The 16,094-nt window shown below is 59.8% G+C and overlaps 3 protein-coding genes across 10 annotated transcripts in view; 1 reads left to right on the top strand and 2 right to left on the bottom strand.

The window, feature by feature from the left end:
• PRAP1 (proline rich acidic protein 1) overlaps window positions 1–3,164 on the top strand; it is a 5,417-nt gene extending 2,253 nt beyond the window's left edge. The window contains exons 2-5 of one of the 3 annotated variants that reach the window (XM_081823271.1): window positions 1,058–1,124; window positions 1,804–1,856; window positions 2,636–2,745; window positions 2,866–3,164. In XM_081823271.1, the coding sequence (XP_081679397.1) occupies window positions 1,058–1,124; window positions 1,804–1,856; window positions 2,636–2,745; window positions 2,866–3,098 (463 nt within the window). In that variant the 3' untranslated portion in view covers window positions 3,099–3,164. Of the gene's footprint in view, window positions 1–1,004; window positions 1,125–1,803; window positions 1,857–2,635; window positions 2,746–2,865 lie in introns of those variants that run through there. The other 2 variants (XM_081823270.1, XM_081823269.1) reach the window with 2 other exon arrangements.
• FUOM (fucose mutarotase) overlaps window positions 1–12,196 on the bottom strand; it is a 13,125-nt gene extending 929 nt beyond the window's left edge. Inside the window, exons 1-6 of one of the 6 annotated variants that reach the window (XM_081823263.1) lie at window positions 9,523–12,196; window positions 8,733–8,801; window positions 7,130–7,200; window positions 6,805–6,903; window positions 6,072–6,145; window positions 319–422 (exon numbers count right to left, since the gene is read on the bottom strand). In XM_081823263.1, the coding sequence (XP_081679389.1) occupies window positions 319–422; window positions 6,072–6,145; window positions 6,805–6,903; window positions 7,130–7,200; window positions 8,733–8,801; window positions 9,523–9,862 (757 nt within the window). In that variant the 5' untranslated portion in view covers window positions 9,863–12,196. The other 5 variants (XM_081823265.1, XM_006746152.3, XM_081823266.1 and 2 more) reach the window with 5 other exon arrangements.
• Window positions 12,197–12,343: 147 nt separating this feature from the next.
• ECHS1 (enoyl-CoA hydratase, short chain 1) lies at window positions 12,344–16,005 on the bottom strand. The gene is made up of 4 exons (XM_081823272.1): window positions 15,848–16,005; window positions 15,263–15,382; window positions 13,714–13,781; window positions 12,344–12,833 (listed from the first exon to the last, which is right to left on the bottom strand). Exons 1-4 carry the CDS (start codon window positions 15,900–15,902, stop codon window positions 12,768–12,770), a joined length of 309 nt encoding a protein of 102 aa, XP_081679398.1. The 5' UTR covers window positions 15,903–16,005; the 3' UTR covers window positions 12,344–12,767.
• Between the last annotated feature and the right edge of the window lie 89 nt (window positions 16,006–16,094).

Raw genomic sequence — 16,094 nt, 5'->3', positions numbered from 1 at the left:
ACATCACGCACACCACACACACATGCACCACACACTCGTGCACACAGCACGCGTGCACACATACGCCACATGCACACATCACGCACACCACACACACATGCACCACACGCTCGCGCACACACCACGCGTGCACACATACACCACGTGCCCACACCACACACACATGCACCACACACTCGTGCACACACCACGCGTGCACACATACACCACATGCACCCGCACACACACACACCATGTACACTTGCATCACGCTCACACACAGACCAGGCACCAGTCTCCCATCCTCTCCTCTCCTGTCTTGGATGAGGCTTCTAGCACCTTTACTGCTGGGTCCATTTGTCGCCTGTCCTGTGTTTCTTTGCAGACTCCCTGCTTGGGGCTTGGTCCTTGGCTCCTCTCCCCTCTTGGCCATCCTGGCCTCCCTAGGGGTCAAGTTGAACGTGTCTGGGAAGAGCACCCATCCTCCCTGCCTCCTCTGGGGCTTCGTGCCCACGCACTGACACCGCAGTCCACGCACAACTCTAGACGAGCCAAGGCGCAGTCTGGCCCTGAGGGAACCACCGTGCACAGCTTCAGGGGTGCCACGGACAGAGAGCACTCTGAGATCCTTGCCCCAGGTCCTAGCCCATCAGCACCTAGGCGAGGATGCTGTGAGCCCTCACCGCTCTGTGCCCAAGGGGGTGCGTGTCTGTGTGCGGCTGCTAGCCCAGATGCTGGGAGCTGGAGGCAAGGCACGGATCATCATATCCACCCGGCGGCCCGTGCTTGCAGCGGAGGATCTGTCCAGAATGTTGGGTGCAGCGGGGCAGCAGCCCCTCGTCTGAGGGGCCCTGGGAGCACGCGTGGGCCTGTGGCGGTCCCACGTCTCTGTGCCTGTGTGTCCTTGGTCTGTGAGATGGAGAGACCATGAATCTACCCGTGGACCTGGCCCCAGGCCTCCCTGGCTGGGACCCATACTGCCAACCACACGGGGCTGCCCCCCTAGGTGTCCTGTCTGGAGGTTGATGAGCAGGAGCAACCCTGGCCGGCCTCTCACTCTCCTCTCTGGTCCCCTCAGGCTCCTCCTGGTCATCAGCCTGGTGGCTCTGCTGCTGGGGGAGACAGGCTCGGCTTTCTTGCCCCAGGTATGTGCGGGCTTCTCCGCCCAGCCCTGCCCCACCAGCAAGGAATGTGAAGGAAGGACACCAAGTGCGGCGGGTGGCCCTGTGGGCACTGGGAGGGACCCTCAGGATGAGGGGGAGCGGGCCCCTGTGTGGGGTCTGATGGGCAAGGCTCATGGACGCCCAGGTGGTCCAGGTGGAGGAGGGGGCCCTTGATGAAGCTCACTTGCACTGAGTCCGAGCACATCCTCCGTCCTTGCACATGCTGCTCAGGTGCTCTCTGTGCAGGTAACTGGTGTCAGGCCGTGTCTCCCCATCCCTCTTCCCCTCCTACCCCGCCTTGGGCCAAGACCACTCAGACTTGCACACCTGGGAGAGACCAGGTGAAGGGGAAAGCCCACCCCTTCCTGGCAACAGACAGCTGGTCGCTTCCCAGGGGTCACGTTTCATTCACTCCCCCGTGCTCAACTCGCTCCACAGAGGGCTGGACTGAGCTGGCCCCCTTCCTCAGGCCATCAGCCAGGGAGGAGTGGTGCAGACGCGGCCCCAGGGGTGGCCCTGTCTCTCCAGGAACCACACGGCTTCTGTCCAGTCTGCAAAAGGTGGGGTGGAGTCAGCAAGTGTGGTCCAGGGGGCCTTGGAGCCATCTCTCTGCAGGTGTCCTCTGACCTTGGACCCCACACCTGTGATCTCCCTCTTCCAGGTCCTCATCAAGACCAAAGGCCATGTCGGGGCCCCTGAGCAGGACACAGAGGAGTGAGTGCCCCCAGCAGCCCCTTCTGGGAACCCCCTAAACTAAGGGCGTTGTGGATGGCGGGGAAGACCTGCCCAGCAGCTTCGGGGAGGGGGCCATGCTCCAGCCAGCATGGGCCCCCACGGGACCTGCCAGCGGCTTACCAGAGCCAGGGGCAGGGGGGCTCCAGGATGATCCCCCAGCTCTCCTAGCAGCCTCCAGGATAGTTACCCCACCCCCAGGGCCGTGGCCACAGACAAAGGTCCTCCTAAGCCATGCCCCGTTCCCTGCACTCACATGAGGCAACCCCGGCTGGTTTCTCCCCCAGGGCCACTGGGCCAGGCCAGAGGGCAGAGAGCCACTCCCCAGCCTGCACAGGCCTGGCCTCCGGAACAGGAGGGAGCTCCCACCCACGTTCTCTGGGTCTCCATGACCCAGGGCTGGGCCAGGTCGTTTTCTCAGGGGACACCCTTAGGATGCCTCCCAAGGGATGCTCCGACCTTCCTGGGCCCCCTGCAGCTCAGGCATGTGGTGGGGAAGCCTGGCCTGCGGGTCTGGGTTCCATGGAGTTTGCCTGGCCGTAGCTCTTGGCGGGGGGGCAGGGGTGCTTGTCCCGGGGCCCCTGGGGCAGGTGGCGAGTGATGGAACTGAGCCACCAAGGACTCTGGTGGGGAGCAACTTCCCACCAGGTCTCCTGCTCAGGGCCCCCGGGCTGCTCAGAAGGTGGTGGCACCCTCATGCGGGGCTGGCTGGCTGCCTCCTTCGGAGCAGGTAGACCTGACTGACCCAGCTGTGCTCGCAGGGCCTGGGGCGCCCGAGTGGTGGAAACTCTGAAAAAGGACAACCAGCTCATGGGGCTGCTGGTGGCACCAAAGCCTGCAGCTGCCACGGGGGAGAAGCTGCAAGGTCAAGGTGGGCACCCCTGGCGGGGCACGGGGGAGGGCGGAGAACAAGGTCACAGCACAGGAGCGCCATGGAGTCGGCTTCCCTCCAGATGGGAACCACGCCTCCAACCCATCTCCTTGTGCTTAGGCACCAAAGCCCAGGCACGAACCGAGGACACCCTGGGCCATGTTCCAAGCCCCAGGTGGGACCCTGAGCCAGACCGTGATGACCTGTACCACCCACCGCCCGAGGAGGCCCAGGAGGTCCAGGATGAGGCAGGGCTCTGGTCCTGGGCACTGTCACTTCCCCAGGTGCTTCAAGGGCCAGAGGAGGATCGAGACCACATCTACCATCCCAGGGAGGATTCCTGGGGGCCCTGACCCCTCCCCAACTGGAAGAATAAACCTCGCAAAGGTGGAGGCCACATGTGTCTTCAGGAACAGTGACCGTGGTCCTAGCCTGCTGTGTCTGGGAGATGGGGGCCCGTGTCCTCCTGGTGCCACAGGCCTGTCTCCACATATCGAGAGCCCCAAAGCTCCCCCAACCCAGCACCCCTGCTCTCGGAATAACCTGCTCCCCTTAGGCCTCCTCCTTGTACGTTGGGATGGGGCTAGGGGCATGGCAGAGGTCAGTGGTTGGGACCAGTCAGCTCCCCGCAGATGGGCCCTAAAAAGACAGCAGGAGGCTGCCCGTTGGTGGGCACTCAGGTGGACAGGTGCACCGCTGCTCAGGTCGGGGGGCGGTGCAGGACTCAGGCCAGACTCCCGGTGCTCTTCATTCTCTGGCTGCTTGCCCGGCGCTGTCTGAGGGGCCCGGATCCCAGGGCACGGCCCGACCCTGCAGCTGCGGGCACGAGCTCACTAGAGTTATTTCACATACTGAATGTGGGCAGACTGTGTGTGCAAATGCAAATGGGGTTGTGTGTGGCGATCACGCTCCTGCATCAAGAGGGAAGCATTGAGTGCCTCCCACTCCCCAGCCTGAGCCACTCCAGTGCTTAAGACAGAATAAAGCACCAGGCAGATTTGGATGCATCTGGCTGCTCCGGGGACGGTGGGCTTGTCCAGGGTGACCTCACGTGCCCTAGAGTTCCGTGTCCTCCTGTGGGTCCCCTCTGAGGACTTGAATGGCGGCCCACGCCCTAATGCTCTGCCTGACGGCTCACGTGCTCACTGCCTGGCATTGTACCACCAAGTAGGGGTACTGTCATCCCCACGTTACTGAGGAAGGGACCCCAGACTGGACAGTGACCTGTTCATGGTCCTGCTCTGACAGCAGGACTGTAACAGTGAGTCCCAGCCTCACCACTGTGCGCCTTGCACCTGCTCTTGCCCCAGACCTGAGGAGCCAAGTGCACGGCGAGGCCCCAGACTATCCCGCATGGCACATGTGAGGGTTAGTAGGCCCGCGGGTCGCCCCCGTCTGAGCAATTTGGGTATGGGCAGTTGGGGCCCAGCGCCCAGCTCAGATCCAAGGTCAGTGGTGGCCACGGCCCTGGACAGCCCAGGGTGGTTTGTGGCCCAGTCTCTCTCCGGCATCCCTGGAGCCAGGATTCCCCATGGGCATTTCCTCCCACCCAAGGGTGCAGCCACGTGGCCGAGAGCTCCTGGAGAGACAGTGCCGCTAGAATTTGGGAGTGGGCCGTTGAGGTGTGTGAGCCTCATGAGCAGGGGACGCTGGAGGAGGCAAGAGACTCGCCAGTGTGACAACATCCAAAGGCATTTAACTGTACACTTTAAAAGTGTACAGTTTATTGTATGTCAGGTAAGTCTCAATAAAGCTGTTTAAAGAAAAGCCTTTGTGTGGCTAGCAGTGGCCGTGGGGTCAGGGGTCTGAGGTTAAGCCCTGGCAGTGACTGGGCCCGGGCAGGGTCCCTTCCCTAGGCTGAGCCCCAGACCTCCAGCCCAGTGGGCCTGCCTGCCCTCCAAGTTCTCCTTGGCATCTGGGACACCAGCCCCGGTCCTAAGCACGGGAGCCTTCCCCAGGCTCTGAGGGACCTAGAAGCCCAGGAGCCCCCGTTCATACCAGCTTCTGCACCCACATGGCTAAAGGAAGGCCTGGAGGGGAGGGCGAGGGTTTGGGGAGACTCTGGGGTCCAGAGCAGTGGTGGCAGGATACTCCCACCATGAGCACCCTGAGCCCCCACCCCAGCCTCATGCCGGAAGCCATCACAGCCTCCCTCCCACATGCTGCCTCCAGGCAGGCTGGCCCTTTGCCTGCTGGGCAAGGGGCATCCTCTTGTCCCTTACCTCCCCACCCCCATTTCCCAGGACAGCTCAGGCCCCTGTGTGTTCAGCAGGCACTCAACCACTGGAGAGAGGGAACAGATGACCAGCCCCCACCCTCTCCAGCACCCAGACACACAGTCACCTCTCAGAGCATCCAGACCAACCCGTCCCCCCTGCCTCCCTGCCTTTGGGACTGAAGGAAGGGCCCTGGTCTTCTCAAGGGCCACCGGAGTGTCTGCGCCTGGGGGGCTGATTGCAGAACCCCCCTCCACTCAGGGCTGCCCACCCCCAAGCCTCTTGCAGTGCAGTCATGGCCCCCCCCAGCGCAGCCCTCTGTGGAGTCTCCTCACATGAGGATCTCTACTTGTGTGAGCTCTTGTCCCGAACCCAGGGACTTGCTTCAGAGTCAGGCTACCCAAATCTTAGGCAGGAGGGAGGCCTTCCTTCCCACCTGAGGATGCATGGGGTGGGGCGGGGGGGAGGTGCTCTGAGGAGCCAATGGCCTCCCTTGTGTTCGGCACTAAACAAGTCCTTGTGAGGATGGGGCTGTTGTTGAAACCCCTGGACTGAACACTGACGAGTCACCACACTTCATATCATTGTCGTAAATTGGGTGAGTCCCAGTCCCAGTCAGCAGCCCCTCCCCACACCTCCCAAGGACTGGCCTGGCCCTTGGGGTCCCCAGCTGGGTGCAGTCTGGGCTGAGCAGGGCAGGGCCAATTCGTCCGTTGTCTGGCTCAGAGATCCAGATTCCTCTCTGGGCCCAATGGTCTTCGCCAGGCCTAGAACAGTGCCTCAGGGGCCAGCACCCCCTTCTTGAGGATGAGATTTCCATAGAGGGCCGTCTCCCTGCATAAGGAGCTGAGCTGAGCACCAAGCTGGGATCCCTGCTCTGCCCCCCATCCCATCCACTTTCACCCCACCCACTAGACAAGTCCAGGGACCAGTCCTCAGGCAGATCCCTTGACAATCCTATTCCCAGTGGGGCCTCTAGTCTCAGTTGGGGCAGGGGCTGAGCAGAGGGTAGGGGGAGTGCCTCACATGACCCAGACCTAGCCAGACCTAGCCGAACCTACCCTGACCAGCAGGACCCTGCAGGACCCCGTGGACTCGGCCAGAACTCACCCAGTTGCTACAACAGCAAAAGCCTTTTTGGCCCGCGCATAAAACTCAAACCTCTCTATCTTCGCCAGGGTGCTCTGGAAGGCAAAATGTCATGGTTGAGGGACCTTGCTCAGAAACCCTCAGGGCCCAAGCAGGTGCCAGGGGCATGAGGAGACATGGCCACTCTGAGCTTCATGTCTCTGGCTTTCCTGGCTGAGGTCCCAAGGATGCTCAGCCTCTGAGCTGTGAGGACTGGACAGGCAGGGACATGGGGGGCTGTGGTGGCCAGCTGCCTGGGGCCCTTGTGTCTCCTGGAGTTGGCCTGAAGGCAGGAGGGCCCTTGCCCAGGATAGGAGTCCCAGGCGGCCTTTCCTCAGGTGGGTCCTGCCCAAGACGTGCTGGTGGGAGGTCCTGGGGGGACAGATTCATCCCCTCACAATGTGGGGGTGACACAGCATTAGGCCAGGCCTCTGACCACAAGACAGGGGCCAGGGGTGCCCCACTTGCCCCTGGCTCCACTCACAAAGGCTGGGGTGGGTGAGGGGCCACAGGCCACGACAGGGTCCCTGACCTGAGAGGTGGGAGGCTGGGGGCAGGGGACAGCCACAGCCCCAGGGTCACTCTTCCGTGGAGGGTGAGCAAGTGGGCCACAACTGTAGGGTGGATTTGGGGCCCCTGTCTTTTACTCCTCCCCGGCCTCCAAGGAGGTGCAGAGGGTCCCTGAGTGCCTCCCTGGTGGGGGCCGCAGCCTCACCGTGCAGCCAGCCTCAGACAGGAGGGACTGGTAGCTCCTCCACACTGGAGTCTGAAGGCCTGTCTTCCTGTCGCTGGGCACCAGCTCCATGACAGCAGCCTAGGGACAGAGGGGGTCAGCTTGTGCGCTATCTGTCCAGCTGCCGTGGGCGCTTCCAGCCCCCTCACTGGGTGCCAGTTTAGGGGTCCGCTGATCAGGCTCAGGGCCCTGTGGGGACACATGTCCTCCCCCCCACCCTTCAAGGCAAGTGGGTCCTCTGAGGTCTGACAAAGGAGAAACCAAGGACCAGAGCAGGGACGGGGGCAGTGTGGCGACAGGCACTCACCGGGCTCTCCACGTAGGTGTCCAGTGGCAGCATCTTCAGCACGGCCTCCAGGAGCTCTGGGATGCCCAGGCCTAGGGCAGAGGGCCAGCCTCAGACCGCAGCCGTCTGCCCTCTGGGCCTTTTACCCTGGGCTCACGAAGCCGGCCAGCAGGGACGGTGTGGGCCGGGACAGCCACGGATGCAGGCCCCGGCTGCCTGCCTGGTGACACTTATTGGGGTCACGCTGGCTTCTCCCTGCCACAGCACCTGTGACCATCCTGGCTCTGGGCTCGCCCTGCCCTTCAGTCTGCACCACACAGGTTATTGGTGGTGACCTCAAACACTCATCCACCAGAGCGGCACCTGGGCCACCTCCCTGACCCCAGTTCCCCCAGACGACCCCTGGGTTGCCACCTTTATCCTGTGGTGAGGACAGTGGGGTCTGGGAAGAGGCCGCACTGCCCCAGGCTGTCCCCAAACCGGCCCACTGGTCTCCAAGGTCCCTGCTCTCCTGTAAAGCTGGTTGTACAAAACGGGGAAATATGGAGCTGGTGACAAGAAAGAATTGGCTGTAATCTTATTAGCCTGCTGGTGGGAAACCCTGCTATCCCGGGTGCATTTTCTTCCTCCTTTTTCTCTGCTTTTCTCTGTGGTTAGATTTGTCTGCGTACCTGGCTCTGACCCCTAACTGCTTGTTTCCACTAACCCGCAGCGCGTGCGGGTCACTCGGAAGCTTGGCCACTCCTTATCTTCCAGCATTCTGGCCTTTCCCATGGCCCACCTTGTCCCATTCTCCTTGTGGGGGAGAGCATGCTGGTCATCTGGCCCACAGTGTAAACTGAGGCACGGCTGGCTCATGTCCCTCAGCAGAGGGTGGAAGACAAGGCCACTGGGCCCGGAGCCAGCAGCCCACTGGACAGGCCTCAGACCACTGGCCCGCTCTGTGCAGAGGGGCTGGTTTACCCTACACTTCACATCTTTATGCCTCAGTGGCCTCAATTTTGCAGGGAGAGTTGTGTCCCCTCTCAGAGCATTGCTAAGGGTGGGGAGACAGTCAGGCCCAGTCTGAGCCCACTGCCAGCCCAGGCAGGACAGGACAGGGGGACGCTGGTGTCCTCACACCCCCCACCCCCTTACTCTTGGTATTAACTCTGCTACTACCATCACCTTGGGGACCTGACTCCAGGCCCCTCCCAGCCAAGCCTGTGGCCCACCCCTGAGGGTCAGAGGGTCTCAGAGACAGAGCATGGGGGCACCTGGAACCCATGTCAGGTCACCAGTAGTGGGATTTCTATAGCAGAGTAAAAGCTGAACACGGACCTGGGCTGTGGGGGGACAGGGGTGCACCAGCGCTCAGCCAGCCAACAAGGCATTGGGCCTCAGTTTCCCCACTGGCAAGAAGTTACCGAGAGGTATCTGAGATGGAGCAGGAGGCCCAGGGTCACGTCTGGGGCCTTGGGGTGGAAAACGGTCTCTGCGGGTCCTGGCACTGGGACTTCCTGAGTCACTGGGGGGTGCTGGGGAATAAGTGGGGATGGGGAGAGCGGCAGCACTTTGGGGAGCCCAGAGCTGGGGCCACGGCCTACCCACCCTAACCCCACTCTGCCGGAGGCGGCCGGCTCACCGTCAGCGCGGATCTCCTCCGGGCCACACCTGCATATGGAGGAGGTGGGGAAGTTCACGTCTGCAAAAACTGAACAGCCATCCAACCCGGTTAAACATCCCCCGGCGGGTCCGCGGGTCCGCGCAGCCCACCTTCCCACCGGGTGGGTCACCTGTCCGACGGCAGGCCACGCCCACGGCCCTCCCCGACCCGTCGACCCCTATCGTCAGAGGTGGGGGCGGGGACAGGAAGTTTCCAAGTGCAGGAGGAGCTGCAGGGGCTACGGGGGCGGGGTTTGGACCCCCCCTCCCCGCCCCCAGCCCGCCCCGGCGTCCGGCCGCGCAGCCCCCGCCCCAGGTCCACGGCTCCAGGAAAAGACAAACCGCCCCAAAGAAAGCGGCGTGGCCCCTCGTGGGCCATCTGGGAGGGGGTCTGGAGAATGAGCGGCACACTGGGCCCGAGGCCGGAGCTGGGAACTTGGCCCCGGGGCCCCCAGAAAGCCGGGCTGGGGGAGGGGCCGGACCTGCCGACACAGCCCCGCCTGGACCAAGGGCCACCGTCCTCATGACCGCCTGGGGGCGACCAAGTCTGGGCAGGGGCTTGGGCCACCAACCGGGCCTGTTTCCTAAAGAATGTGGGGTTGCGGGGGTGTCCTACTGGGAAGTGGGACGGGGCGGCCAAAGCAATGCCTCCACCCCAGGACCCGGCTCTTCCCGGGCCTGGGGAGTGGTCGCCTCCCGGCCGGGGGCACAGCCTGGGTCAGGAGCCCTGCGGGGCCTGGGGTGGCGGGGGCCCTGTCCCCGCCCCTCACCGATCTCGTCTCCGTGCCCCATCCGCGCCAGGGCGTAGAGCAGCTCAGGGGACAGCAGCGCCGGGACGCCCTTTAGCACCACCATGATCGCGCGGCCTGGAGTGGAGGGGCGTGGCCTCGGCGGAAGGGGCGGGGCAGGAGTGGGGGCACGACCGGGCGATGGGGAGGGTCCCCCCGCGGCGCCCTGAAGGGCTGGACGCACGGAGGACTGAGGCTTGCGCGTGCTGCCCGGGGGCGGGGGCGACACCCGGCCCAGCCCCGCAGCGTGTTCCGGGGCCTCGCGTCCGTCGCCGGATCCCAGGCCCGAGCTTCCCGCTGCCGCCCCTCGCGGCCTCCCCATCCCCCTTCCGTTCCGCTCCCCAGGCCATGCTGACCCCCACCCCCACTCCCACCCCAGCCCGCTGGGTCCCTGGGAGGGCGGGTGGCCAGAGCCGTCCGACTTCTTCAACCAACATTCTTCACAAGGGCGCCCACGGGCCTGCCCTGGAGGGGACCCTACAGGGGACCCTGGAGGGCAGGCAGGAGCGGCCTCCCGGCCAAGCTGGTGTGCTGGGAGCACCTTATTGGGGGGTCCCTACCTTGTCTCCCAGGCGTCAACCTGCTGACACCCCTCAGGTACCTGATGGGGTGCAGTGTCCCATCCCAGGACAGCAGTGACCCGACCTCTTCTTACCCAGGGTCCCAGCTGCTGGTCCTCCTCAGGACTGGACCTTCCCGCCCCCACCCCACCAAGACGGGGTGTCCAGATTGGGAGGGGTGGGGAATGGATCCACACCTCGTCCCCTTGAACAGAGGAGCACCTTGCCTTCAGCCGGCCAGAGTCCCCTGCCTGCTTGACCCTTGTCCCTGGAGACCTGGGATCTGGGATGCTGGGACCACAAACCATACTGTGCTTTCCTGTTCAGGGTGCCACCACCTCCCTGCTGGAAGATACCCCCCCCCGGAAGTGCACCCCACAGCCTCTCTGTGTCCAGGGCTGGGTCAGGATGGTGGTTCCAGGGCCCGGTCCTGGTTGAACGTGTAGCAGAACTGTTTTCCAAAAATGGTGGCAACACTCCATCTGCCATCCCAGAGTGCTATGGGCACACCTCCACTGAGAGCTGGGGCCGTCTCCATAGAGCAAGACTGATGGGGTGAGGGATGGGGGTTGCATGGCAGCCAGCAGGGCCTCACCCCCTCACGTGGGGCCATCAATTAACCTGTAGCTGCTCTGTTGCATGCCCAGCGCCAAGAGCCAGCTGGGTCCCCTATGGTGCCCAGCGCCCACCTGGAGAGAAGCCCATGTCCTGATCTCTCCTCAGAGGGTCTGAGGATGTTTTGAGGCTGGGCCCCACCCTGGGACAGCAACAGCCCCCTTCACCCATGAAGCCCTCCCAAGCAGTAGGAGAACGGTCTCTGACCCATGCACAGGACTTTTACTCAATGGCCTGGAGAGATGGAGGGTCTAGAGCACTGTGCCTCACTGACCCACGAATTCAGTGGCAGATGTTTGGTGGGGCAGAGGTGGCTTCCTGTAACTGGGGTCCCTCGGTCACCCAGTGCCCTGTGAGGTGTGATCTGGGGGACGCAGCTGGTCCACCAGTCTGAAGCCAGCAGAGGAAGATTGCTGTGGAAATTCTGTCTCCCACAGCAAATGGCACTTAGTGTTACAGCCCCGAACACAGTTCTGCTGGGCACCAGGATGCCTTGGAGACCACGCATTCCAGCGCCTCCCATAGTTCTGATCCAGGTCTGGGCATGTGCATTTAAGCAAGCACCCTAGGGATTTGGATGCAAGCAGGCCTAACACCAATCTTGCAGACTGACAAGCACCAGAAGAGGGGCCCTGTCGACTGCTGCTGATGGGGCAGAGTGGGCAGGTCCCCACCGCAGGCTCAGTTCTCGAAATCTTACAGGCATGCTTGCACCGCAGTGCAAGGATTCACGCACAGAATGGTCACTGCAGTGTTATCCATGACAGTCCTGATAACAAGAAACTGGAGCCTAAACATCCAACATCCTGGGTAAGTAAGCGACATTCCTGTATCAGCACGTATTTCAGGGCCATCGAGCGGAACGCTCACAGGAATAATACCGAGCAATGAGAAGCAAGCAAGCTTGAGGACCTGCTATAACCTGATGGAGCCCGGAAACGCTGAATTCACAGATACAGAAGGAAGGTAGCCGAGACAGCGCCGGGGGGGGACGAGGGTTAGCATTTGTCGGGGACAGTCTCTGTTTGGGAGGACAAAGCAGCGCGGAGATGGATGGTGGGGACGGCTGCAAAACTGTCACTATGCTCAGTGCCTCTGAGCTGCAGATTTAAAAATGGTTGAGATGGTAAGCTTTATGTTTCCTAGACTTTACCACAATTTAAACAGAAGAGGGTGCACCTGTGGGACCGGTCAGTGCGCTGTGCCAAAGTGTGGATGCACAATTCCATTTTTATAAGAAAACTGCTATCCCCGTGTCTGCACACGTGTTCACAGAAGCATCTAGAAAGCTACATACCTGTTAACAGTGGTTACCCTGGGAGTGTGCCAGGTGACTGACTTTATGGACTTCTCTTCTGTTTGACTGAGGTCACACACAATGACAAAACAAGCTTGAAGAGTGACATGGCATTTGCCTCCAGAGAGGCACAATGGGATTCACATGTGCCGCGTAGTCGGCAGCACCCGCCCTCTGAGTGGTCACGTTCACTGGCCGTAAAACTGCACAGCGGCCAAGCAGGGGACTTGCTTCCATCCGAACGCAGCTCACTGTACAAAGTGAGTGCTTGCCATCGAAGTATCTCTCAGTTCCTGAAATCAAGTAAAAACTTAAACACATCACCAAGGGCTCATGAGCAGAATTTTTAAAAAGATTTTTATTGATTTGAGAGAGCGCGAGCGAGCGCACGCACACAAGTGGGGGAGGGGCAGAGGGAGAGGGAATCTGAAGAAGACTCCCCGCTGAGCACAGAGCCTGATGTGGGGCTTCATCCGTTGACCTGAGCCGACAGTCAGTCACTTACCCGACTGTGCCACCCAGGCTCCCCTCATAATTTTTAAGAATATGGTCAGTCAGAGTGTGAACATGCTCCAGATACGGATTCTCATGGCCGCTGGGTGAAGACTGCCTACCACACAGGAGCGAGAGCCCCAAGCATCAGAGATAAACTGTGTGTCATCGACACGGCCCTTTATAAAAGAAGGATTTACTTGCTTCTAAGACAGACTCTAATTTGTCTTTAAGTAGAGGCTTCTAGGCAGAGGTGGAGGCGCTCACTGGTCTTTGAAGCTGGCCTTTCTCTTTTCCACAAATGCGGTCATCCCTTCTTTCCGGTCTTCCTGTGGGAAAGGGAAAACAGGCAGGGATGGACGTTCACGTTTTCCTACGGAGTCAAGGCGTGGGGCTCTGCGTGTCTCTGTGGTTTGCTCACAGTCTGCGGGTTCCTCTGAAACTTGGATTTCCAGAGTGGAAGAGCTCAGGGAGGGAGGGTCCTGCATCAGGACCACCTGGAAACCTGGGAATAGCCTGGATTCCCTGACCACTTAGGGTTGGCCTGGAAAGGCATTTTTATATGCCACCCCCCCAAGCCCCTAGGTGTGATCATTCAGGAACCACTAATTTGTGTGTCAAATAAACTCTCACCCACAGAGAACGTCAGATGCACCTGTTTGGGTCATTCACTCACTCATCACCTGCATGTGCGCGCAGGTACACACGCACACCTTCACTTCCTCAAGAGCCAAAGTCATTTCTAATCTCTCTTTCATAAAACACCTATACGTGACTTTCCAATACTGAGAGATGGGTTTTAATGACTTACAAGAAGGACTCCCTTTCAGTGACTGTCAAATCCTAGAAAACATTGATCTGAAGCTTCAGATTGCAGTATTAGAATACATTCGAACTCCATTCCAAGTAACTGGAACGATGTAGAAAATTATGGGCAGATGCACTGCATTTAAATACAGGAGCTTGCTGTTTAAAGGTGCGATTCATCAGACCTTTTGTAATAGGAAGTCACCCTTCACACTTGTGAACTTCTACACACTGTACTCATTTGCAAAAATCATGCTCGTGGACAGGACACATCGGATCCAGCTACAGGGAAAGCAAACAGTTTGACCAAAGAGAAATGGTATTTAATGAAAAAACCTACAAGGAAATTCCCAGTGATTTCTACGGCTGGACCATGTGTGTCTCCACTGAACGTTTACTCACGGTAGCGAAAGTTGAATAGAAGAGCTTCTTCTCCAGCTTGTTTCCCTCTGTTAATGTCATTTCAAAAGCTGAAAAAGAGAACCCTGAAGTTATGAACTCATGTGTCAGATGTGAGAACATGCAACTTGTTTTATGGTGATAGGAAACACTCCCCGCTGACCCATATCAACCTTAATTTCGTTGTGATTTAGACCATAGCCTGGGAAGCACCCCTTCTCAATGCCCCACCCCGGCTGAGATGCCAGCAGAGCAACCTGCTCGGAGCTTCACCGCTGGTGGCCCCAAGAAGAGAGGCACAAGGAACTGAGTAAAGGGTGCAGTGGCCAACTCTGTCCAATCACAAGAGGATTTGAGAGCCTGTAGAACTACATATATTTTATTACTTTCTATTTTCTTTAAAGATTTTATTCCGGGAGAGAGAGAGAGAACACGTGTGTGCACAAGCAGGGGGAGGGCTGAGAGAGAGGGAGAGAGTCACAAGCAGACACCCTGCTGAGTGCAGAGCCAGACATGGAGAGCTCAATCCCACAACCCTGAGACCACCACCTGAGCCAAAACCAAGAGCAGGATGCTCCACGGACTGAGCTACGCAGGCACCCCAGAATTAAATATGTTTTAAAAAGCATAAAAATTAAGGATGAAAACCTGAAAAAGGAACACTGTGCCAGAACAGAGTCCCGGGTGGTAAGAATACCACTGCTCTGGGCCGTCCTTCCAGCCAAGCTAAAGTGTCTTCCCTGGGTGAGCACCTGGGGTGATGGCAGGTGCCTCTGACGGTGGCCTCACTGGCCCTCTGCACCAACAGCAGCGTCCACCTCTTAAGCGAGTGCTACCTGCTCATCCTTGTGGCCGCGTCACAAACATCAGCTTAGCCAACTAAGGCCGGCAGCAGCCCGGGGGGCTTGACCGCCTGCCTGCAGAGCACACAGACCTGGTGCAGCTCAGCTATCCTGGGCTCACCCTAACCCTTCTCAACAGGCAGCACTGGGCAGTATTACCCCAATGCTGAGCACAACGCACTACAGTAAGACTCAAGAAATTCTCCCGGAGGGCTCGGAGCTGCTTTGCCTGTAGAGAGGACGGAGAGTCCAGAGCAACCAGGAGCAGCGTGAACTCTGTCTCCGGTTCATGCAGGTGTCCTGTGAGCCCATGCGGCCACCAGCCTGCAGGCACAACTGCTGGCTGAGGAGAGGAGCATCTTCCACCAGGTTCCGGGAGGTGAGCTGGGTTTCTCAGGAGCAGACTGGCTTTGCTTAAGGGACCGTGCTGCCCTTCCCGGCCATTTCCCTGCACCCCAGTGCCTGTCACTCTTGTCCCTCAGGCTGGCTCCTTTCTTGAGTCCTGATACCAAGGACAACTCACAACATTCCAGGAGAATCTGTGAGCCAGCAGCCAAAGACTGGAACTCTACAAAGAGCCAGAATCCCAATGTTAAGAATCCTCCCAATTTCTGTCCAGGGTGGCTTAAAATGCATCATTTAGAACCACGGCTCCTGACTGCTCCTGTGCCAACTGGCCCTCAGAAATCTCCTCCCGGCAGAACCCCTACCTGCGTTCACGGATTCTTTGGCCATTGCTGCTACGATTTTAGAATTGCTGGCAATTTTCTCTGCACACTGGATGGCTTCTTCGACCAGTCTCTCCACAGGAAAGATTTTGCTTACGAGACCTAAAGCACAAACAGGTAAATAGCGAACAGCACTGGCTGCGCTCCTCTGAGTCACAAGGCCACCCCTAGAGCTGGGGTATTCTGGGGGCCAACAAGGCTGCGGAGATGCAGGCTCCACACCGTCCCTGAGGTGGGGCCACAAGGCTCTTACAGACACACCAAGAGGGAGGAAGAGTGGGTCACCTGGGGCGGGGAAAGGGTGTGCCTGCAAGGGTCTCGGAGATCCCCCACTGCTGACGTTGGGCTTGGGAAAAAAGATGGTTTTGACTCTTGAAGCTGATGTATACTTCAGTTACTCTCTTGTATGTGTGGCATTCCAAATAAAGGCAGCTGTCCCCTGGGTTCTCAGGACACCCGAAGTCAACGTGCTGATCACCCATGGGCACACCTGGATGCAGCCCCCTTCTCCCCATCTCCACTCAGCTCCCCATGAGGGTGGCTCCGTGGGGCGGCCCTGGTCCACACCTGCTTGCTTGGCGTCCTGGGCAGAGATCCGGTCACCAGTGAGAATCATCTCCATGGCCAGTGACTTTCCAACAGCGCGGGTCAGTCTCTGGGTGCCCCCTGCACCTGCAGGGGCAGAGGGCTACCAGTCATAGTTGGCTCATGGCCAGTGCATGCCCAGATGCCACAGACATACTTCCAGCAAGTTCCGAGGGATGAAGATGGGGACCCTTGGGTGGGGCAGGTGGGCAGAAAGGAGGTAACCCAA

The sequence above is a fragment of the Leptonychotes weddellii genome, chromosome 6 (genome assembly GCF_054177405.1).
Source record: "Leptonychotes weddellii isolate Sample4059 chromosome 6, ASM5417740v2, whole genome shotgun sequence".
NCBI lineage: Eukaryota > Metazoa > Chordata > Mammalia > Carnivora > Phocidae > Leptonychotes > Leptonychotes weddellii.
Note: the sequence above shows the minus strand (reverse complement) of the source record. Positions and strands in the feature narration are given on the sequence as shown.

Coding starts and splice junctions, on each gene's coding strand:
- ECHS1 (XM_081823272.1), bottom strand. CDS start 15,902: ATGGAGATGATTCTCACTGGTGACCGGATCTCTGCCCAGGACGCCAAG. Junction 13,782..15,262: donor CAAAGAATCCGTGAACGCAG/GTAGGGGTTCTG, acceptor TCTCTTTTTCAG/CTTTTGAAATGACATTAACA. Junction 12,834..13,713: donor TCTATTCAACTTTCGCTACC/GTGAGTAAACGT, acceptor CCTTTCCCACAG/GAAGACCGGAAAGAAGGGAT.